The sequence below is a fragment of the Nannospalax galili genome, unplaced genomic scaffold, assembly GCF_000622305.1.
Source record: "Nannospalax galili isolate Female #2095 unplaced genomic scaffold, S.galili_v1.0 scaffold976, whole genome shotgun sequence".
Lineage (NCBI taxonomy): Eukaryota > Metazoa > Chordata > Mammalia > Rodentia > Spalacidae > Nannospalax > Nannospalax galili.
Genome location: NW_008339381.1, coordinates 1,931,404 through 1,956,244, shown reverse-complemented (window position 1 = coordinate 1,956,244; position 24,841 = coordinate 1,931,404). Strand labels below are relative to the sequence as shown.

Genomic DNA, 24,841 nt, shown 5'->3' with positions numbered 1-24,841 from the left:
AGAGAGGTCTCATCTCATCACAGTGGTCCCTTCTGACCCCCATGTGTACTGGTACTTACTGCCATGATCACTTTTGATAACCAGGATTTTCATTTGTGAACTGTATTGAGGGAATGAGATCAAAAACAAAGTCAGAACTGGGGACCAGAGCATAAAGGAGGTGATGTGGTGGCCCAGGAAGAGCAAGCACTATGCCAAGGTGCCTTAGATGAGCTCAAAGCAAGAGAAAGAAGGAAATTTAGATTACTATCACTGCTAATATGGGAAGGGGAGGGAAGGGGATACCTTGTCATACCATAAGGTGTCAATGGTATGTGTGTGCACATGCACTCAAGATCGCTCCTCCCCCAGCATTCCAGCCATTTTGTGTCCTCTCACAGTGTTTTAAAAAATACCAATCAAAATGCACACTGTTGTCTGTAAGAGGCAAAAAAGCAAAAAGTGTAAAAAGCTGAATTTTTCTTTGTTTCGGGGCCCAGCTTAAGAGAAATATCGCTCTGGGTCACTGTGCTAGTACAGTAAACTGTTTCCTGCTTGGTTTAGACTTTGGGGTCCTGTTTTCTATTCTAGGCCTACAGCCACCTGTAAGAAAGTCTGTGGAACCCCTGCTAAGAAAAAAGGTGAGACTGGGACGTGGAATTGGGAGCATAAAGCAAGAGATCATAAATTATTGACTAGCCGTACACTTGCTGTTCAGATGGAGCAGCAGACCTGCCCTGGTTCCGTACAGCACGACCTAGCTGAAGACATGAAAGAGGAAGGACCAGTGACTAGAAACCAAATGCACAACACGTTAGGAACTTGATGTTACCACTGCTCTGACTTAATAGCTTTATTTTAATGAATTCAAAGACATGTATGAGGGCATTCTTATTGTTTTAGGTGGCAAAGCCCACATTTGGTCTCTTTCTCCAGTACCGAGTGGCTCTTACAACGTCTTCCTATTTCAAGGACTCAGCTGCTAGCACCCCATGAAAAATCTCCTTCATCCTGTTTACTGGGCTCTTCCTCCACTTGCCTGTTCTTGAAGACGCTTGGATTTAATCCAGTCTTGCTCTCTGTCTATTAAGGAGACTTAAAGTGGAGTTGGTGTTCGCTTCCAGGACCTCCCTTACCTTGTTTAATCCACCTTTGCCTTATATTCCTATCTCCTGGTCAGCTGTCTTCTTCACTCTGTCCACAATGCAGGAATCCTCTGGGACTGGAATCCTCCTTTAGAAGAGATCAGACACTCCTGCTTCTCCTTGCACCTAAGAATTTTTTAAGTGAAGTGTGAACTGTGAATTCTGTCCTTTTGTTGTTGGTTTTTTTATTCATCTGTTCATTTTGTCCAAAGGAACCTAAACTCAAGAGAGATAGAGGAGATGGAGGGATAAATTATATCTATTTATTAATACATGATAATAACGGTTTACATTTAGGGAACACTTGTTATGTGCCAGAGACTAAATGTGGTAAATGTTTTATGCCCCTTCTGTGCTGTTATTATTTTCTGCTGATATATAAACATGGGGGAGGCTCATGAGACCAGACAAATGAGCCTGCAAGCCAGGCTCTAACCTCTAGCTGTATGGTCTCAAGAAGTGAGCTCTGGGAGGAGAGAAGCAGCCACTTACTCCAGGTCACATTCCCAGCACTGAGAAGGTGGTTAATACATGAAGGTATACAGAGCCTTCTAGTGAATGCATGCTGGAGTTAGGAGTACACAAGTGCTTTGTTAGTCTAAGGAGGATGGAATTTCAGGATTATGGATTGTTTACTTGAGAGGAGAGGGTAAGAGCAGGTTATTTGCCCTTTGACTGAAGGTCATGTTTCATAAAAAATATTCTACCTTTACTGAAGAACGTCTGAATACAACAAGGAAGCAGAGGGAGTGGTAATGCCCTGGAAACAGTGATTGATTTTCACGCTGCTTCCAGAGTCATCCCGTCCAGACAGACTTGTCTATTGATTTTAGCTAAAGTGGAGTAAGTGAGCTGGATGTAAAATTCCCCAACTCCTCACCCAAAGCCAGCCAGATCTGGAAAGACTATGCCTCTGTTTTTCTTTTAGGACATAAGAGACAGTTAAGAATCGCAGATCTAAACTGGGATTAGAGAAATTACTTTTACTTTGTTGAATAATAAGATATTGTTAAAACAGGAAAATCCTGTAAAAGAGGAAGCTTTTTTTTGCATAACTAGGTATCTCTTGACAAGTTTCCTTTATTAAAAAGACTCACTAGCAGTTCTTGCTGCAATAAGGCTCACACCTATCCCAGAGTCAAAGGGTACCTTATTCAAGGCGCTAGTTCTCAATGCAACAAGAATCTCTGATGCCCAGACTCTCTTACTCTTTTGTTTCATTCACAGGTATGTTTAACACCATAATATTAATTCTAGTGCATTGTTATATACATGTAACAAACTAGGAGATAGCCTAGTCCATCATTTTATTTAAAATTTCTTTCCTATTTTACTGAATTGTTGTGGTTTTTCATACACTATAGTTTGATGATATTTAGATGTGATCTCCTTTCTGCACCTCTCCCCATTGCCCCTCACCCAATTTAATGAACTCTTTTATATATGTAATATGGCCTATAGAGTCTGATTTTTGTCCCCAAATGTCGTTCAATGTGGATCCATCCACTGGGCCCACCAAGAGTCCCATTCCTGTAAGACACCATCTTTACCCCACCCAGTAGCCACCAATTGCCAAAAGTTCCTTAGGTTGGATTGGGATTTCTGACCCACTTCCCCATGTCTATGCCGGGATCTTCTCTCGTTTGAGTTTGCATGAGTTGTGCCTTCTGTCACCATTGCTGTGAGTTCTTATGAGTAACTGATCAGCTGTCTGGAAGACTCTGTTTCCTTGTGTTCATCCAACCCCATCCGGCTCTTACAATCTTTCTGCTTCCTCTTCTGCATTGATCCCTGAGCCTTGGGAGGCAGAGATTTGAAACAAGTGTCTTATGGGGATGAGCACTCTGTGGCCTTTTGTTTTTGTACATTAGCCCATTGTGGGTTTCTATGTTAATCACAATCTGCTGCATAAGGAAACTTCCCTGGTGAGAGTTGAGAGATGCATTCATCCTAAGTGTAGAGATTGCTTTGAAGATGTGTCACTTAGGGTTAAGTGTCTCACAGATACTTATTCTCTGCATTTGGTCAGTTCTAGAATTTCACAATAGTCACCATCTGTTTGAAAAGAATCGTCTTTGATGAGGAGTGAAAGGTACACTTATCTATAAATATGAGTATACGTATTTAGAAATTACATTGGTCTAGGGATAAGGCTATTAACCAAAACGTCAAAGAGGAAGTTTTTATTATGATCATATTGGAGGGCTTGGAGAGATGGCTCAGTGGTTAAGAGCACTGACTGCTGTTGTAGAGGACCCAGGTTTGGTTCCCAGCACCCACATGGCTGCTAATAACCTCTCATACCTCTAGTTCCAGGAGAATTCAATGCCCTCTTCTGACCTCCTCAGGCATTACATGACATGGGTGCACTTACATACATGCGGACAATACATTCATACGCATAAAATAAAAATAATAAAATATATTTTTAAAAGTCATACTGGAAACTTTTCTGTTGCACTAGAAAGACTTGCAGTGTCCATGATGTTAGGGAAAGCATGTTCATGGAAGCAGTTATGTTTAGAGATTCAAGACTCGGATTGTTCTTTCTACTGGATAGCAGCCTATCTCATCCTGTTCTGAAGTTGCCAAATGGTTTACACAGTCAGATGTCCCTCTCATCTCCAGGCTGCTGGTTAAGCTTTAAAATGCTGGATCATGGTATAACTTTTCTGTTATTATGTGAGAGCTATTGGAATTTTTTTTAAGTATTTGGCACCAATATCAGTATACTGTGTCATCTTTTTATATATGGGAGCATTATATATGACAAACAATTTTAATTTTGTAAAATTATAGTTTGCACTCATAAAAGGACATCGATTTTAAGCATGGGAATTTGGAAGTGTTGACTTATGTGGTCTTACAGCCAGCAGCATGGGCGATACACTGTGTGTTTCTCTCATTCACAAACGTCTGCTCCTCTTACGGCCAGTGCGCGCCCTTTTTGGCCATAGACAACTCCTGGTCTAGTTTCTATCAATTTAATTCTGGCTTTTCTACATTTTCATGTAGAGTAATAGTATATTGAGTCTCTTAGTATATAGTCTTTTTTGTTTCATTTATATCTTGGTCCTTGAAAAATGATCTTAAACAAATGAAATGAATATGTTTTATACAGTTGTGAGAAAATATATTAGATATATATTAAGAAAGACTTGAGTTTAGACTATATGAACTCATATTAAATAAAAAGACACCAACTAAAATTGTAAAGATAGGCAAAAGGATTCTAATTGATAAGTCACCAAGAATAAATGACAAAAATACTATCTTCATTATAAAACTGTAAACTAGGACTGGAGAGATGGCTCAGCAGTTAAAATCACTGTGTGCCCTTGTAGAAGACCTGGGTTTGGTTCCCAGCACCCACCCATTGGTAACTCCACTTCCAAGAGATTCAACGCCCTCTTCTGACCTCTGTGGGCTACACACATAGGTGCACTTACACACATGCAGGTAAGACACTAAGAGAGAGAGAGAGAGAGAGACAGAGACAGAGACAGAGACAGAGAGAGGAGGAAGGGAGGGAGGGAGGAAGGAAGGAAGGAAGGAAGGAAGGAAGGAAGGAAGGAAGGAAGGAAGGAAGAAGAAAAATAAAGGCGGAAACCAGGAAAATAAAGACAACCATAACTGAAATCATGATGCAATACTGCTGCCTTCCTGCTAGAATGGCTCAAACCCAAAACTCTGACAACAAAAGTGATGGCGATGATGTGGAATAGCTGGATCTCAGAGACATAGCATAAGAAAATTCTTGGAAAAGGAGCTTGACATATTCTAATAAAGTTGAAACCATTTTCCCATGTCTCAACAATCTCACTCTCAATATTTACTCAAAAGAGCTAAAAAACATACATCGACACAAAGTCTTTCCAAAATGCTTATAGTTGTTTTATTTATGGTAATCCAGAACTGGAACAAACTCAAATATTTTTCAGCTGATGACTAGATAGGCAAACGGGAATGAAATACAGCAAAGTGCTCTGCAGTAATAAATAGGGTGCAGTTCATGACAGCTTACTAAAGGCATGAACTGCAAAAACACTGGGTTGAAAGAACCAGAAGCAAAAGCTTACATCGCTCTGGCCATGGTGGAATGACCTGTAATCTCAGCATTCGGTAGACTGAAGAGTGGGGCCTCACACCTGAGCCTGCTTGGACTACACAGTGCAACCATGTTTCGAAAAACAAACAAAATGACAACAACCAAACTATATGGGAAAAATCTGGAAGGCTTCAAAAAAAGCAGCAAATATTTGAATATTACAAACAAGGTATTATATTCTATGCTATACGATCATCCTTGTCCTCAAAGTACATATCTAATTATGTGCATATTCATCAGTACAATGGTGATTAACAAGGGACATGTTAGAGTAGAGCTTTTGAAGACTTCTTCCTCATAGGCCAAATTCAGTCATGTTCCTTATGGTCCATGTTCATGGAAAGCTGGAGTGTATCAGCAACTAATTTCCCAAGCAAACCACAGTGAGATATTTTTTTCTCACTATTCCCAAGCAGTTATAGTTTCAGCATAGCACCAGTGGGAGCCATGTTTGTTCATGCCCTCAAACCACATCACTCAGCTGAAAGAGTGTCCAACCCAGTGTAGTAGATTCTGTATCCAGTCTATATGTCTTACAAGAAGAAGAAATGTAAAGACTCTTGAGGCAGGGCTTCCCAGATGTTGGTGAGTGGGTATCAATATTTTTCAGATTATTTGCTAGGTACCACCTCCTCAAAGAAGCAGCCTGGCCACTCACTGTAAGGATGTCCTTTGTCCCTAGTCTTTTGGGCCATGTCAACCTCTTGCATCCTACTCAAGTCTTATTACTTGAGAATACCTAGTACATTCACTTCTTTACCATCATTTCTGTTTGTTTGCTTGATCTAGAATTAAAGTTCTGTCATTTATTCATTGACTTGTCTCAATGTATAATAGTCTCACAAAATTAATTATTCTAGAAATAAGAACTATGTAGAATCAAATCCAACTAAATTTGAGTAAATTAGAAGCTAATAGTAAATGTCTAAAGAAACGAGTGGAAATTCATCCCTAAGAATACTTCCCTCACCTGCTGTAAGGATGAAGTGTTAGACCCCATGTACATTACTCACGATGCCTAACACATGACAAGAACGCAGAACAGGGGGTTACCAGTCCCGTGACAAGGATAAGTCACCTCCCCATAGCAGGAGCATAAACCGTGCTGACTTCTTCTTTGGCTCATGGCTAAGAATTTTGTTCTTCTCTTTGACCAAAAAGTAATCCTTTTCTTATTCAACCTACTTGGAAGCTTCCTCTTGTTAGTCTAGTCACTGCTGAAGAATGTGGGGGAATTTGAACCAAAGGTCTGACCCTGAAATGTTTCTTTTTAAAAAAATGTCTTGGGTTCTAGAAGTTTTAGTCCTCTTTCGTCTTTGATCTAGCTTAGCAGCAGATGGAAAACTTGGATCAATGAAACTTTAAATCAATGTATTCAACCTAAAATACTATATATGTCATTACAAAAATTCTCTTCGCTTGATCTCAGTATCAGCTCAGGTAGAGAACAACTTGAAAGATGCCTTTTTGGATTTGTTTTAGTTGCATTATAGTGGTCAAACAGCAGGAGTAGAATGGTTACATTTCTCTATTGCATCAAACTGTGGCTACATTTGAGGGGAAAATATTCTAGTTTTAGGTAGCAGCTCAAATCTTTTCACAGACTGTATTTCTGAAATTTTGGGACCAATGAATTTAGACACAGAAGCATTTTTTCTCAAGATGTTTTACTGCTTGTTTGCATGTATGCTTGTTGTCTTGTTGTGTGTATATGTGTGTGTGTGTTGGGTGGTACGCACATGTGTATGGAGGGCAGAGGATAACCTAGGCTGGCTGTCATTCCTCAGGCACATATATAGACCTTGGATTTTTTTTTTTTTTCTTTTGGGTCTTTTTGAGACAGGGTCTCCCTGTAGCCCCAGCTGTCCTGGAACTCACTGTGTAGACCAGGCTGGCCTTGAACTCACAGACATCTGCCTGCGTCTGCCTCCTGAGTGCTGGGATTAAAGGCGAGCCCCACCACGCCAGGCAGGTTTTTTTTTCCCTTTGGTCTTTTTTTTTTGAGGCAAGGTCTCCCAGATCCCCAGTTGGACTGGAACTCGCTTTGTAGACCAGGCTGGCCTGACTCCCACAGAGATCCACCTACTTCCCGAGTGCTGGGATTAAAGGCATGTGGCACCAGGCCCAACCCACCTTAGTTTTTTGAGATAGTCTCTGATTGGCCTGGAGCTCCCCAAGTGGGTAAGGTAGTTTGACGAATCTCTTTTCGTTCTCCTGCTGTAAGACAAGCCTTTTACCTGCTGAGCTGTGTCCCTGCTGTTAAGATCTTTTAGAGCAAGCAGTTCTAGTCCTGTTTTCTTAACTCTGATTTCTTTCTTTTTCCTGGAGTGCCTATTTCTAGATGTAAATGTATCCCATGAAGCCCACATTCTTCCACCATCTGCTTACTCCTCAGATGGGTCTACCAAGTCCCATTTCGCTAGGTTCAGGGCTGAGGGGAGACGACACCAGGTAGACCTGGAGCTGGTGGAATTGGCTCTGGGAACCCTGGGTCTTTGTGAGTTTACTTCCCAAGTGGAGGAGAAAAGGAAGAGCAAGGAGAGGAGGAAAGCCCGGCAGGCTGGGCGCTATGACTCTTCTCGGAGTCCTCAAGTTGAGTCTTTTCACTGCAAGCCCAGGGGGTGCAGCCCTCTGGGCATCTCTGATGAGGCCAAAGCCCGTGGGGAGTCGGAACTCTGGGATGTGTGTCTAGCTGCTTCCTGCCTAGGGGAACTGAGGTGCTGAAGCTTGGAGCTAGCTGCTGGGCCTATAGACCCTAGAGAGATATCTCTAGTCAGTGCTGCTGGCCGTCCAGCAACTCTGCTCTACCGTGTGCACTGGCTATGAAGCACAGTATTAACTGTAGTGCCAATTTTAAAAACCCTTGTAAAATAGACATAATATAGCCATATTTTAATTTTGCAGTTCAGTGGCAGTAAGTACACTGTGACCCATAGCTGCCATCCTTCATGAGATGAATCTCCATTTTAAATCTTAACTCCTTCCCCAGTGGCAACCCCACTGTGTTTTCTGTCTCTGTGTTTGACCATTCTAGGCACCTCATGTAAGTGAGCTGTTACGCAGTGTCAATCTTCTTGTGACTGTTATTTCACTTAATATCTCCCGGGTTCATCCAGGCTGTAGTACATGTCAACTTTTTTTTTTTTAAAGGCAGAAAAACATTCTACTAATTTGAGTATGAAATGTAAGCTTGTTAATTCTAGCACATGAGGGGCAGGAGGATCACAAGTTTGCAGCCAACGTGGCCTACATAATCTCAACAAAATCAAACACACTTCCATCCTCTGTGTGTATCTCCTCTTAATCTATTCATCTGTGGAAGGACACTTGGATTGCTTCTGTCTTCGGTGATTGCAAATGCTACTGCTGTGAATATTGTTGTGCAGTTCTCTTTTGAATCCTTGCTTTCAATTATTTTAGATATAGACCCAGCAGTGAAATTACTGGATCCTAAGTTAATTCTCCATGTAAATTTTGAGAAATTTCTGTTCTGTTTTCTGTAGCAGCAGCAGTAAGAGCAGCAGCATTTTACAATCCTACCGTTGTGTAGAAGTTTCCATATCTGTACATCTCTGTCAATGTGCCCTCCATTTTTCAATAATAGTTATCTCAACATAATAAGCAATATCTCACTGTGGATTTGACTTAGATTTCCCTAATGATTAGTGATGTGCATACCTTTGCGTACATTTGGTTGTGTGAGCATCATCTTTGAAGAAATAATCAGTTCCTTTGTTCACTTTCTAATTATGTTGTTTGGTTTGTTGTTATTGAATTGTGGGAGTTCTTTGCATATTCTAGATAGTAATCTCATTGTATATGATTTGCAAATATTTTCTCTAATTCTTTGAGTTACTTTAAATATTTTTATTATTCTCTGACAATTTCATACATGTATGCAGTATATTTTGAGCGCATATCCCTCATCCTCTTTTATCCTCCTCCCACTCCCTCTGAAACCCTTATTTTTTCCAAGTCCCCTGCTCTTTTCATGTCTTTTTGTGTGTGGTCCACTGAGTTTAATTAGGGTTGCTGATGTGAACACGGTTATTTACTGGCGTGTGGGCAGATAACCAGTGCTATACCACTAAGGAAAGATGACTTCCTCTGAGTTATCTTTTAATTCCCTTGATAAATGTCCTTTTTGATGTGCAGAAGCTCTTAATTTTGACTTAGCCTGTTTTATTTTTGGTTTCCTGGGCTTTTTTCTTTTGCTGCTCATGTTTTTTAGGTCAGATCCAAGAAATGGTTGCAGATTCAAAGGCATACATTTTCCCTGTTTTTTTTTTTTTTTAAGAGTTCTATGGCTCAGACTTGGGTTTTTGAACCATTTCTCATTCACTTGTATGCATGGTATGAGGTAAAAATTCAACTTCTTTTTCAGGTGGATGTTCAGTTTCCTGAGCTCCATTTGAGGCAGCCAGAATACCTGCGGAGCAAGGATTCTTTAGTTGATGTTTCCAAAGCTGCTGGTTACTGTTTCAAAGGTCAAACAAATAATGATTAAGTTGTACATCACTTAAGTAGATTTTGACCTCTCCCAAGTTGAATAGTACTGAAGATCTAAGATCATTGACATTCCCCTGGAAGGAATAAAATAACAGCCTTCTTGAGCAAAGAAGGATAGACTGGAAAGCTAAAGGGTGTTCAGCTTGTTAAAGTACAGCTCCTGGTTTGCTGCTCTGAAACTCCCAAACTCGGCTGGCTGGAGTGCTCTCCCTCTTGCCTGACAAGCTGGGAGGCTGGTGAGGAACATGTCCTCACCTTTCCTTTGGAGTTTGGTTATTTTATTGATGCTAGCTGAATTGGGTGGCGAAGCTGGAGCACCTGGAAAGCTGCAAAAAAGAACTGCTGACCCCCACCAGTAAGTAGACACACGGAGATCTTTGTAATGGACCAAGTAGCTCCTAAGTGCTCGTCACAGGAAACCAGATGAGCAAAAGTGCAATGTTTCTGGAGGAAAAGCGTGATGTTTAAAAGATTTAGGTTGGTAAAAGGAATTACTTTCTTACTCACAAATTATTTGTCCACTTGTGAATGAGCAGGTATGTAATTGCTGGGAAACATCTTCAGGAAATTCCCAGAGAAAGAAATGATAGAAAATGGAGAGAATGTGGTTGGGTTGGGTACAAAGCGTAGGTGCTATCTGTGGTTACTCAGTGAGAAATTTTGTTTACATTTTAAAATTAGATGGCTAATTACTAATTTCTTTGATTAATTATATAGACCTCGGATGACTACGGAGGGGGGAAATTTAGTGTTTCTTACCGGGTCTGCACAGAACATTGAATTTAGAACTGGATCTCTTGGAAAAGTTAAATTAAATGATGAAGACCTTGGCGAATGTTTACACCAGGTAACGCACTGGGAAAACACTGATGTTTGGCATGTCTGTATGAAGCAACCTAATTGAACAGCTCAGTAGCAATCTATGCTTTGAATGCTTAGCGTAGAGAACACAATTGAAAGTATGGTGAGATCTTATGGGGAACAATGACCTGGGCTTCACAGTGAGAAGAGGGGGCAATGCTGACAGAAGAGGCTCATTGCTAGGAATATGTACCACAGACCAGAGAAGACAGAAAAAGTATCCAGAACTTCTCCACCAGGAAGGTTAACGGTTGGGGGGTGGGAAAGAAATGGTTCACAGCACTTTTGCTATAAAACAGAGCTGCCAATTCATCTCTTGTCTGATTGAGTGTTTTCAGTGCTCAGTATTTACTGCATCATGTTGAATGTTGACCATACCATTGGACATTTACTCTGGGTCATGCGCTTCATGGGTCTTACTGCCATCCCATGAGTATGTTTATTGTTACTCCACTTATAAGGGACATAGAAACATGGCAACTCAGTTAAGCAAAGTCCAAAGACACAGCAAATGCTTGGGATGAAATTTAAAATTCCCAAGGTCTCTCAGGCTGGAGAGATAGCTCAGTGGTTAAGGACACTGACTGTTCTTGCAGAAGACCTGGGTTCTAATCCCAGTACCCACATGGTAGCTAACAACTGTCCATAACTCCATTCCAGGGGATCCGACAGCTTCTTCTGTCCTCTGCGGGCATTGCATGACATGGGTGCACTTACCTACATGCAGACAATATACACATACACATAAAATAAAAAATAATAAAATATTTTTTAAAATCTTAAAAAAGTTTCCCAAGGTCTCATTCAAAACCATCCTTTTTCTGTGGCACTGGAGACTAAACCCAAGACCTTTTATATGCTAGGTAGATTCTCTACCACTGAACTATAGCTCCAGCCCACCAAGCTTAATAAGCACCCTAAAATGTTATTATGGGAAAGTTACATATAGGACTTTGTACCTATTGACATTGTACCTAAAGATATTGACCTATTGCTATAAAAAGAATGGATGGAACTATGCCATAACTATTTTAGTCTGATGATTATTATGTATGACTTGCTCCAGATTTTATAATAAATAAGGTCAGATTTTATAATACATAAGGTTTTAGCGCTTAAAAGAGACTACTACTCACGTTTTAACTTATATTGCTATAATAGGTACATGATTTTTTTCTAACATTCTTTTCCCTTTTTAGATCCAGACTAACAAAGATGATATTATAGATTTGAAAAGAAATGCAGCTAGCCTTCCTCAAAATATATCTAGTCAAGTCTATCAGCTTAATTCCAAGGTAAGTCTGACATAAACATCGTAAGAGCAAATGAGTTCTTAATTCAGCTTGTGAGTAATGTATTTTTCAGGCAACGTATCAACTCTGTATCCTCTGTATGTATTTATCCTTATAGTTATAAACTTTTCGGTTAAATGGCATAACTCTAATGGAAGCTGTAGAAGTGGTGATGGGCAGAGAGTAGAAAACACTTCAGTCCTTGTTCAGATGCTGAGGCCTCCTTCTTGCTGGTGGGAGGGGTTATCACTGCCAAGGCGCTGCAGTCACTCTGCAAGAAGCAATGAGTGAGCATATCCGTGAGCTCTGTTTCCTTTTTGAAGACCCTCAAAAGCATTCTGTGGAAAGAAACAGGAAGGAGAGGAATGAGCAGGGAAAAGGCGATGGAAAGCAGAACAAAGTGGCCCTGAAGGAGAGCAGTAGGAGAACATGTCGGAGGTATAACGTCACGCAAAAAGTCCTTGCACTGGCTAACGGATACCTTTTCTTCCCCACTGAAACAGCTTGCGGACCTTGAGAGAAAATTTCAAAGCTTACAGCAGGTAAGCCCTGTGACTAGGCAGTCACTGAAAATATACAAGACTCATTACTGATACGTTCAGTGTGGTGGTGCATGACCATCATCAGTATTCAGGAGGCTTGAACAAGGAGGGTTGAGAATTTGAGCCCAGCCTAGAATACACAGTGAGTTCCAGGCCAGCTTGAGATACATAGCCAGACCTATGGAGTCAATAGTCTTATTTTAAGGGTTGGATGAATGGTCAATATCAGGACTTGTCTTTTCCATGGTTTGATTCCATCCCAGCTTAGGTTCACGAGGCTGCACAGGAAGACTAGCCAAGGTTCACTAAGAAGGTGAGGTCTTCAGACTCTGGGCTCATAGCCCACAGATCCAGGCCCTCCCTGACCTCCTTTAACCTGTTACAGTCGGTTTAATCGCACTGTTCTTGGTCAGCTACTTATCTCCCAACTGGTATCAATAATTGACTTCAAAAAGTCACATAGCCTCTTCAGGAGTGAGTTCCAAAGTCTGGGATGTATTCCAAAATATTCTAAGTTTCCTTAAAACTCCATTTGCTGGAAATTACATTTAAAGCATATCTTAGATCAAATATTCCATATCCCTGTCACATGTTTGTAAACCCACCTATGTAATTTATGCTCAACTACTTAGAACTTTTGCTGAAACCATACCTTTCTAACTCCCTGCCCCCTAAGTATGTAGACTCTACCAATACTTACATTTTGAATGGAATATCAGGGACTCCAGGTTAAGAATCTCTTCTGTGATTCAAGCATTGTTTCCGGGGTTTGGAGTTTTAAGGGTAATGAATACATTCATGCCTTTCCACCGTTTGGACCATGAATTGCACCCTCAACCTTCACCTCTTTAGTGAGTAGCTGACCGTGGAAAGCAGTGGGGAACAGTGCTGGGAGCTAAGGGACCCCAGGATTTCAGATTCCTACAGTGTCTTTGTTTTACCAAAGGTCAAGGAGGGAGGCTTGATCAAAACCAGCTCCCCCTCTCCCCCCAGCACTCAGGAAGTGGTTCTAATGATTTTCAAATGAGAATGTCTTTCTGTCTTTGGATAGGACAAGGGCTCCGTGGCCCCCACAGTCCCTGCTACCCCCTATTGTCTTCCTCCTGACTACTAACTGATTTCATTTCCTGCTGGACCCCTACAGGCTCTGGACTTTTAATCCCCAGACACTGTTGTTTTTGTTCACCAGAGAAAGTCCTAAATTGGCAGTAAATATCCTCTGAAGGACGGAGTTCATGGTAGAGCTGGAACAAGGTCAGGCACATGAAATAAGGGAGGAAAGCAGGGTTCATGGACAGCTACATTCATGTTCTCCTGATCTATGACAAGGGTAGAGAAAGACTCGCTTTGCGCAGACAGTACTGAGCCAGGTGACTGTCCTCCAGCTCTCAGTTTCATCCGAAAAACCAAGGAAATGGGCTTGTATTTTTCTGAGCCGTTGGTTATATGTGTATATAGATGTAACAAATAGTTTGTCTCTGTTTTATACTAACATATCAAAGGTAAAATAGATATCCTCACTGAATTATCACTTGCCTCTGCCTCCAAAGTTCTCAAAGATAGTACAGAATTGGAGCTGGTAGCTGACATAGGTTAAGATTCCCCAGTTTGTGTAGACAAAGGTTGACCTGTCTGCAGTTCTGCTCTGAACATGGTCAGGTGAGCAGAGGGCCCCAGTGTATCTTAGCTGGCCACATTTCAAACAAAGGGGCTTGGAGTGAAAGAGTTCAGTCATCCAAACCCATGGGCGGGTGGAGGCGTGGTAATAAAAGATGATCAGATTTCAAAGGCTTATCCAGAGGTTCCAAAGATAAGATTAACAGGTAAAAGAACAGAAATTTCCATCTTATTTTCTGAGTGCAATAGGAATTTCCATTATAATTCCCACACCTGAAATCTTTACTCCTACCCAGTGAGGTTTACATCTCAGAGGAATGTCCTGAGAAATAGAGAGTTGTCTCTCATCCAAGCCTAAATGTATGTGAAGAGTTAAGAAAAGTGAACATGACTGATAATCTCGCAAATGAATTGATTTAAAGGAGAATGTGCTTGATGGAGAGTCTAGAGGAAGCCCTGCACCCACGAGGAGAAACATGCACTCCCCTACCCACGCCTGCGCTGCAGCCCATGTCTCTGTGTGCAGACTGCCTGCCCTCTCACTGACTGCCCTCTTGTCTTTCAGACAGTAGAGAAAAAGGACTGCAGTAGCAATCCCTGCCACCACGGTGGCACCTGCATCAATCTGCACGGCTCCTTTTTGTGTATCTGTCCCCCGCAGTGGCAGGTGAGTCACTTGGTCTTTGACTTAAAATCAAAGACTTGCTGACAGGTGAGTCAGCACCTGTGGTTGCTTTGGCCTCCTTCAGACCTATCTAATTATCCACTCAAAGTTTCTAGGATTCTGTGGTCTCCTGAGTCAGAGTGAATTGTGCCAAATGATGGCAAGTTTGATTATTTAACCCACTGAGTCCTGAGCCTTCTTGAGCAGCTCCCTTGGTAGGCCAGCTACCTGCAAGGTGCTTGTTCTGTTAGCACTGATTTAAATAGTTCAGCACTAGAAAACACTGACTGAATCTTGACATAGCCATGAAAATATTCTTGTCTTCTTTTACAATGGTAAAAATACTCCTAGCATGCAGTCAACAAACAGATTGCCACGTAAGTAATTCCAAACATAACACCGTTGTGAAACAAGGACTCATCGTTTAAGTGCGCTCCTCCTATGACCCACTGTACTCTTGAAAGGGGATCCTTGGTTCCATGAGGTCCAGCCTGAGAACCAGGGGAAGCTTATCCAGAGCTTCTATGAGCATTATTGAATATGGCTTTACCAAGGACTTATTTGCTGTCCACATGTAATTCCTTAGATATATGAATATTGGTCTCTAACTGCCTATCCTCTGGCACTGACTGTGTTCTTTATATGCCTGCAGGGTTCTTTCTGCTCAGAGGATGTTAATGAATGTGTGATTTACTCAGGAACACCCTTCAGCTGCCAGAGTGGATCCACATGTGTGAACACATTCGGGAGCTTCAGGTAATTTCTTTTTCAGATGTCCGTTACATTTTCGAAGGACAAGAATATCTAATGGCTTAAAGCATCTAAATAACTGTCTATAGTATGAGCAAAACTAGGTAACAAAACTAGGTAAACACATGGTTCTTATTGAACATATGCACAAGTATTTTTTCTTAGATGAACAAAAACTCCCACCCCCTGAAGAAATTGTTTTAACAGCATCACTGAGGAAAAGCAAGGAGGCCACCCTGATTGCCAGAGAGAGCATGGAAAGCTGGTGCAAGCTGAGCTGAAGCCTTAGCAAGAATCAGAGCTGCGAAGGCAGCCGTGAGATGAGTTTCCGGGGAATTCCTGCGCCCCATGGCTGTGCTTATCTGTATTAGTAAGCTTACAGTTGTCAGGACAGCTTCAGTCAACACTCTGTAAGAATGCTGACCAGAGGGGCTGCAGAGATGGCTCAGCGGTTAAGAACACTGGTTGTTCTTGCAGAACACCTGGGTTCAAATCCCAGCACCCACATGGCAGCTCACAACTGTCCATAACTCCAGTCCCAGGGGATCCGACAGCTTCTTCTGTTCTCCACGGGCATTGCATGACACGGGTGCACTTACCTACATGCAGGCAATACACGCATACACATAAACTAAAAATAATAAATAAAATATTTTAAAAAAGAATGTTGACCAGAACAAGATCAAAGATTGACGTGGCACCTAGAGAACCAATGAACTCGTTCCATGTGGTAGCTAGCCACAGGCCCCACCTGCAGTACTCAAGAAGCTTTCTCTTTACCTTCCTGTGAAAACTCCCACAACGTCTCCCCCTCAGCCCAGCCATTGCCTTTCTCAAGAACCGTGCCTTAACTGAACCAGATGTCACAATGCCTGTGTATTGCCACTGTTCTTTAGGATTTTGGTCATCCAAACCATGCTGCCTCAAAATACCTTCCAGTAGTCAAGTCAAAGGACTTATCAGATTTGATAACAAAATCACTTTTGGGGAAAACTTGACAATATCTGTCACTATATTCTGGCTTATTGCAAACGTTCAGTTCCTTGAGGATTAAGGATCTGGTTCTGCCATCGCATGAACAAATCTTTCCATTGCTCTGCAGAATAATGTAGCTTGATTAAAGAGCAGTGCTTCGCCCTCTTCCAGGGCCTCTGACATCTCCTAATGGTACCCAGCAGAAGCAAACTACAGTCATTTTGTTTCTACCCCGCCACCTTTATCACTTTTTCTCAAAGAGCAGTCCCAGTCCCTGTGTTCATTTAAACTGATTCTTAAAAATGTTGTTCATTCCAGGTTAATAACCTTACTTCATTCGAACTTCTGATAGACATCTTTATAAATTTAATTATTGTGCTAAACCCAAACTGACCACCTTTACCTTAAATTTAACACATGTTTCCAAAGAGACTTGACATAGGACAGGATGACCTGAGGCCTTAATGAATCTTGGCTTCAAAGGGACAGCAGGTGAACTCTTCGGAGAACTTTGCTTTTAGGACTTTGGATCTCTAACATCACTTTTACGGACATTCTGACTGGGGCTAATCTTCCGTTCCCTTGAAAGCATTATCTCTTGATTTCTGTTTATGGGCATTTATCAGGAGAATTGCCATATGAAGATGATGAGTGTCTTCCCTTGACTCCCCTCACTTATACTTTCTGGATTTCCCAATATCTAATAATGTGCTGGAGATTAGATATCATTTCAGTCCAGATCCTGCTTTATCATCACTGTCCTTGCTCTCTGCTGTGCCAATAGAACCATCCACCCAAGACATTTTTGTTGATGTTTTCAGCACATTTTTTTTCTTCTTCAAAAGTGGAAAGGGGGGGCTGTAACGTTCATAATTCATAACCATTTGATGCATGTCAAGGATGAGATACACATGCACACATAGGCATGCACATACGCTGGAGGGAGGGAGGAAGGAAGGGAGGGAGGAAGGGAGAGAGGGAAGGAGGGAGGGCTTGTCAAATGCTGCATTTCTCAGTGGTAACCTCTCTGTGTAAGAACAGTATTGACTTCGCACTTGCCCTCCCTGTGAAAGAAAGCACAGAATTTCTGCTGACTCTGGAACTGATCAGTTTCTAGTCTGGCTTCTTCTTGATGTGGGAACAGTTTAGGAGGTCTCATGAATCCTAGGTCAGTACTTGTATCTTAAATATCAGGTGGAATTCAAGCATATTCGAGTAACTTTTGAATAAGTGTATATATGTGTACATGTGTACATGGATACACATGTATGTGGAGTTCAGAGGACAGCCCCAGGTGCCTCTCCTCAGGTGCTGTCCCCCTTACTTATTGAAGCAGGGTCTCTCACTGGCCTGGAACTTGCCCTGCAGACGGGGCTGGCTGGCTTCTCATTGAGCTCCAGGGATCTCCCCTCTGCTGTCATAGTAGTGGGAATTCAAACACAAGCCGCCATGTCAAGACTGTTTTAAATGTGGCTTCTGGACATCAGACTCAGGTCCTCATGCTTGTAAGACAGCATTTTACTGACAGCCCTCATCCCAACCTGCTGTAATTTTTGAAGGGACAAAATGAAATAGAAAATGTTCATGAGCATAGACTTTAATCTTGCTTTGTGGAATCTGTGTGTAATGAAACAGTGAACATTTATGGAGTTTTTTGAATTCTCTTCAGCATGTGAGTTTAAAATACCTCTTAATCAGTAATTTCAGAGAGACTGGAAGCCCCTTCCAGAAACCTATGCATGCATTTGATAAAGGAAGACTTGAGCCACTGTTGAGAAATCTGCATCTGAAAACTGGTCATAGAGGGCAAAGTTTGTTTGGGATGTGAGGCCTCCTTCAATCAAAAAAAAAAAAAAATTCTTTGAGTCAATTTAGTTGGGAAAAAAAATGAAATTTTTACCTAATAAGATTAACAACTCATAATTATAAAGGCCTCCGAAAAGGTGACATACTAAGCAAGTGCTAATTAGTTGGAAGTTGTTTTATAGACAAATGTTCAGAAAGTTCCTTCTTAATGAACAAGCAAAATTGTTATCTGCTTCCAATAATCCTGTGGCTGGAGTCGTGCCCCCTGCGCCCCCTGCACTCCCGATCGCCCCGCCCCCTGTGCTCCCCCCTCCACCATGACCGATAACTAACAGAGAGCTGTTTTCTCACTTCTCAACATTGCTGTTGCATCTTTGTTCTAAAGACTCGTACTGTTCTCTGCTTGCTTTATATTTAAGGCCGCACTTGTCTGAACCTGCCATTCATGAGCAGTATGTGTACTTAGGGCACAAGTGTGCGAGGCTTTCTAGGAGGTAAACAGGTGGTGTCTATTTCTTCTCTGGTTACATAATGCTGACTGGTTTAGATTATTTTATTTCTCTCCGTCCATGTCACTGGTGGATTTTAAAACATGCAGAGTTTAAGTGGTGAAGATAATCTGGTTTGGGCTTAGATGGTAGTTAGATATTAATTTTATTATTTCTTTCAGTTTCTCAGTATATTGATACTGAGCCATGGTCTCTAACACAAGTTAACTTGGCCCGTGGAGGGGGATTTGGTGTCTTCTCAAGGCAACTGCATTTTTATTTTATTTTTTATTTTATTTTTCAGACCTGGTCTCCCTGTAGCTACAGCTAGCTTCGCCCAAATTCACTATGGAGACCGGGCTGGCCTCGAACTCACAGAGATCCACCTGCCTCTACCTCCCAAGTGCTGGAATTAAAGGCGTGCGCCACCACACTTATCTAGCATTTGTATTTTTTGAAGACTGAAAAACCTAGCTTTATTCTGCTAGAACAAAATCAACAATAAAAGGTTATTATAAGAACTGATAACTAAAGGCTGGCGAGATGGCTCAGTGGGAAAGAGTGCTTTCTACACAAACCTGATAAGCTGAATTCTGTCCCTGAATCCCACAGCAGGAGAGAACTGACTTCCAAAAGCTGTCCTCTGACCGCTACATGCATTCCGTATATGCTGTGTTTATTCTGCTAGAACAAAATCAACAATAAAAGGTTATTATAAGAACTGATAACTAAAGGCTGGCGAGATGGCTCAGTGGGAAAGAGTGCTTTCTACACAAACCTGATAAGCTGAATTCTGTCCCTGAATCCCACAGCAGGAGAGAACTGACTTCCAAAAGCTGTCCTCTGACCGCTACATGCATTCCGTATATGCTGTGTTATCTCTCTCTCTCTCTCTCTCTCTCTCTCTCTCTATAATTAAAAAAGAATATCAAAACAGGAATAGTAAATATTAATGATATGTCGATCATTTTAAAATATACATATAGCCTATATTTTTGTTGCATGGGCATTTATATAATTAATTACTTTTTTCTTTAAAAGCCATCCGGAATCACCTTGCAAATGCTGTTGTTAATTGCAAAGCCATACAACTTTAACTCTCAGAACAAAGAGATGTGACCTGGAAAAATAGTGGTGCTGGAGTCATTCAGACCTAAATTTTGTTTATCTTCTCCTACACATTAATTCTGTGATCACAGGTGATATGAGCCTGTAAAACGAGATTAAAGATAGCGGCATCTGAAGACCACAGCAGGGAGCTGACAGTCTGCATGGCTTCTTTTCTCTCTTCTTTTTTCTTCTTTCACTGTCTAAACTTAAATGAAAGAAGTCTACTTTGTCACTGGTTAAAACAGTGTGGAATTAGTATCTGTAAATAAAATAACAGGAAAAGAGACAGTTAAAGAGAGAAGACCTAACCTCAGGTTCATGGCCAGACCTCCCCTGCAACGTTAAGCAACTTTTTCCAATAATTAAGTGCTTAGCTAGATGAGAAACATATTTCTGAGTACTTCCTAGACAGGAAACCTTTGCAAATGGGATGGAAACTAGGATCCCGAGTTACTATGAGTTAATTAGTTGTCTGAGGTGAACAGTTAATACATTTGTTCAGGATTGAAACCTGGAGCTTCTGTGCCAAGGGTCCCCAACACTCAGATATTTCATATATGGAAAATAAACTTAGAAAACTTGCAAGAATTGGTTTTAAGGTTTTTAATGTCAAATGTGAGAAGAAGACTGATAAATTTTAGCACCGAAACCAGCTGGATCTAAACACTTAAATATGTATTTAAGAGAATGTATAAAGAAATGTTCCAAAGTTCAATAATCCCAGAGTATAATTCTGTGGAAGAATATTCTATGAGAGAGAGAGAGAGAGAGAGAGAGAGAATTTATTTACCCATGACCTGATCTTAATGAGAAAAGAAATCTTGAAATATTCAGAAATATAATTTTTAATGAAAAGCTTTTTTATAAATATGTAGTGATATTAAAAATTGCATGTGTTGTACCTACATATTTATAGAAGACTCATCTCTTGGAGTTCAAAATCACCTGTCTGTCGTGTGTCATTACTTGCTGTCTGGTGATCTTCCACGTCAGTACATGGATGCTGGTCCCCACATTCTGACTATTTCTGGCCGTATCTGTTCATCTACTTTTTTCTTAGAAATTACTCAAAGCTGTCACCCCAGGAATTGTTTCTGGGGCTGTCATAGGTATGTCACATTCTGTGTCCAGGGCAGGGCTTGTGATTTTCTCAAACACTCAAACGCACTTCCTGAACTGTCATTCACATACTTTAACACCTGTGGATATTAGCCACACTTGTGGATATTAGCTGGATATTACATACTTTGTGTGTATTGCAAAAAAACCTTTCTACTTTTCCAGAACCCATAGAAACTAACTCAGGGTTCCTGGCATGAGAGATGGCATAGCCACGCAGACACTCCCTTATCTCTGGCCTTTGAGCTGATGCTCAGTTCCCTTCATGAGGGCTCTCTTCTGGACTCTAGCAAACAGTGACTTCTGTGCTCAGACTTAGCCTGTATGACTCCATTGTCTCTTCTCTCTTTGCCCTCAACTCTCGTCCTCTTACCTTAGAAGCCCCATTTCTTCTACATTGTGGATATAAAGCTTAGCCAGCAGCTTCAAGAGTCACAATATCTTAAATCAACTTTCCTTATTTGATTTTTATTGGTCTCAAGTTTTCCTGTAACAAAGCATTTCCTGCTAGCTTAGGTATCATATAATAACTATATTTTGTTGTGCATTAAAATATGGCTACGAGCCGGGCTTGGTAGCACACACCTTTAATCTCAGCATTTGGAAGGCAGAGGCGGCAGATCTCTGTGAGATCAAGGCCAGCCTGATCTCAGTAGCTAGTGCCTGGTTAATTGGGCCTACTGGTAGACCCTGTCTCAAAAAGATAGAAAGAAATATGACTACGAAAGAAGTGTCCCTTTATTAACAATATCTATGTGGACAGAAGACCAAGATCATAGATCATTATGTGCTTCCCGGCAGGTTCTGTAGGAGCAATAGTGAACGGACTTGTTGAATGAACCGGCTGATCTTTCCCTTTCCTTCCTTGAACGAACTCCATCATTCATGCTTAACAGACATCTGACCTTTGAAAGCACTGTTTGATAACTTGATACCAGACGAATTTATAGTGGTAGTTCTGTGAGATACTAAGCCCTGATTTGCTGACTCTTTGCTTGCAAAGATAGCACACTCACTTGATGCTCTGCTTGGAGGAGAGAGAGCAGAGGGATTGTATTCTATGGCTGTGGCTGACAAAGCTGCAGGGCTGGCTGAGAATTCCATGTTAACATCACTGATCTGCAGTGTGGATATTTTTTAATTGCTGCTAAGAGACGGGCTCTGGCCCTGAAACACAAACCCTGACTTTGTGCTCTTGTGTAACCGACAGATGCGACTGCACACCCGATACGTATGGACCCCAGTGTGCGTCCAAATATAATGACTGTGAAAGGGGCTCCGAGAACCTCTGTGAGAACGGTATCTGTGAGGATTTAGAGCGAGTGCAGCATGCACAGGTGGGTCCCTCCCCAGGATGCTCCTGTGAGAACTTTGGTTGCTGGTGCCTTATCCTGCGCTGACTGTACCAGCCCTGTACTGGAAGTAGCTGCAGAGGTGAAGCCACTTCCTGCACTTAGCAGGGCACACACGAGGTGGGAGATGACATACAGAAAACTGAACATGGACGTCATGTTTAGCATGTAAAATAGGAACATTCTTATTATTCTTTCATGACCCTCTGAGACATGGCCTCCTGGCCTGTGAATTTATCAGTGACAATACATGCAAACATGACAGGCTCTGACTTGTCAACAACATGCAATTTTGAGTCTGGATTTTTCTGGCCTTGAGCCACTGTGAGTGGGGCAGACTGTGGCTTTACGTCTCTGGTGTCCCTCTTTGCTCTGGGTCCTGGACATCTGAATCTCAAGGTGGTCTGGCCAGTTTTACTTGTCACAAGAATTTCAGATCTGTATTTTTAATCTTATTTTTAAAAATTTCTCATGTGACAGATAATGCTTCTTTCCAGCAATGGAGTGATAGGAAGAATAATGATGGGAAGGGCAAGAGGAAAAGAGACTTTCAAAAAGGAAACAAATAATTGATTGTCCAAGGTCTATGCCTACATGGGTGCTTTTCCCTCTAAAACACAGCCGACTGGGTTGATTGACTTTAATTATATTGACTTCCAGGTCTTGATTATTGTTGCTCTCTCCTGAGCATCTTTAGGATAAATTATAGGATCCTCTTACTCTGAAATAAAGATGTTTTCCTTTCCCATGGTCTAGTCTGAATGCTTAAATCATATGGGAAGAAAGAGGGAATCCACCCAACTGGTCTGATGCAAATGAACTCTCGACAATGAGCAGTTTGGGGTCTGGTGAGATTTTTCAGCGAGTTTTTCCCTCTTCTTAGTTGCCTTTATTTACTCTGTTGTTTTTCGGCCAGCCCAACTTTAGATGCATCTGTGATGCTGGGTGGACAACCATGCCAAGTGGTACCTCCTGTACAGTGGACAAAGACGAATGCAGCCTCCAGCCTTCACCCTGTTCAGAGCATGTGCAGTGTTTCAACACGCAAGGCTCTTTCTACTGTGGGGCCTGTCCAACAGGTACATTCTTAGGAACATGTGCCGGGTTTTGCCCTCTGCATGCCAGGTAGGCAAGGTATCAGAACCAATTCCTTCTACCACTGGTGGAGAAGAAGACTACTCTTAGTACGTGTCTGCACTTAGCTGCATGTCCTGTTTCACTGTCTTCTGGTCAAGACATAGCAAATCTCCAGTGGAATTGGGAGATTCATTTAAAACTGTGCAAGAGTCAAACTCTGGGGCAGAGTTAGACACAGAATTTGAAATCTCTGATCTTATATTGCTGTAGCCATCAACTGACTGGACTTGTGATTAAAAGGTGTGTACTCCAGTTTCACTTTTTCTATCAGCCAGATGTTAGCAAACTTGGATAAATTCTTTAACCACTTTGGGCCTCTGCTACAACCTACTAGTTCTTGCCTTCCTGTGTCATTGAATGCCCTATGGCCTTCTGTAAACAGGGGTATCCAGATTCTTCAGCCCCACAAGGACTGAATCTCGAGGGGAATCCATTATGTTGGGTTGCTGAAAAATCTGAGCTGTATAGTCAGGGACTACCTGCATTTGAATTGCAACCTTCTTTTAATTCTATGAGATCATCACCACTTATTCAATACAGATTTGTAGATTTGTAGGGGACTCTCTATGAGCAAACCCTGAGCTGGGAGAGTTGGGTAACAGTTAACCAGACCTCAGAGAACCTGCCAGGCCCCTTTCTACTCCCTGGGTATACTTAGAAAGCAGAGCACAGACAGATGACCGTAATAGCAGTTATTCGTTAATGAAAATATCAGTAAGGCACCATTAACCGTAAGTAATTGTTTTAATTCTTACAACTACAACAAGAGCAAGTTGTGATAAGAATCAGTATTATTCACGTTTTTAAATATGAGAAATTAAGACTTGGAGAGATTAAATAACTTCCCCCAAGTACATGTAGCTTGTAGTGGGCCAGAGTCAAATCTGCATCTGCCTTGTCCTGGAACTGAGCTGAGCTGCAGAATACTCCATTACCCTGTCACAGCAAGAAACTGTGTGCCTAGTGCTTCATTTAGAGACCTCTGGTTTCGTGATTGCCTTAGTGTTGTTGGCTTAGATCTTACACAATTAGGAAGAAACTGAAACGATACGTAAAGATTTCTTTCTCTCCTGTTTCTCAAAGGTAAGTACTTGCTTGCAAATAGCCAAATTCTTGAAGGAAATTTACCAGTGACAACCTTTAAACAGAAATCTGAAAAATAATTTTTTGGACGGTGGCCAATGTCTTCTTACATTTTTATTTTTATAGCTTAAAAGTTTATAAGAAAGAAATAAAAAGCAAAACGTTTCCTTTCTGTTTGTTAACTTCTTTTCCCCCTCCAAATATTACAAGGTGTATATGCTGCTTATGAAGTGTAAGGAAGTACAAAATTACGGGGGAAAGAATCCATGTTCTTATCATTTTGAGGACCATTATCAGCATTATA

The 24,841-nt window shown here is 41.4% G+C and overlaps 1 protein-coding gene across 1 annotated transcript in view; it reads left to right on the top strand.

Moving 5' to 3' along the window:
- The first annotated feature begins 9,983 nt into the window (after window positions 1-9,983).
- The window catches only part of Cubn (cubilin), a 291,759-nt gene continuing 276,901 nt past the window's right edge, over window positions 9,984-24,841 (top strand). Inside the window, exons 1-8 of the mRNA XM_008833899.3 lie at window positions 9,984-10,096; window positions 10,459-10,588; window positions 11,802-11,897; window positions 12,398-12,436; window positions 14,619-14,720; window positions 15,370-15,473; window positions 22,176-22,302; window positions 23,234-23,396. Of these exons, the coding sequence (XP_008832121.1) occupies window positions 9,987-10,096; window positions 10,459-10,588; window positions 11,802-11,897; window positions 12,398-12,436; window positions 14,619-14,720; window positions 15,370-15,473; window positions 22,176-22,302; window positions 23,234-23,396 (871 nt within the window). The 5' untranslated portion in view covers window positions 9,984-9,986. The remainder of the gene's footprint in view (window positions 10,097-10,458; window positions 10,589-11,801; window positions 11,898-12,397; window positions 12,437-14,618; window positions 14,721-15,369; window positions 15,474-22,175; window positions 22,303-23,233; window positions 23,397-24,841) is intronic.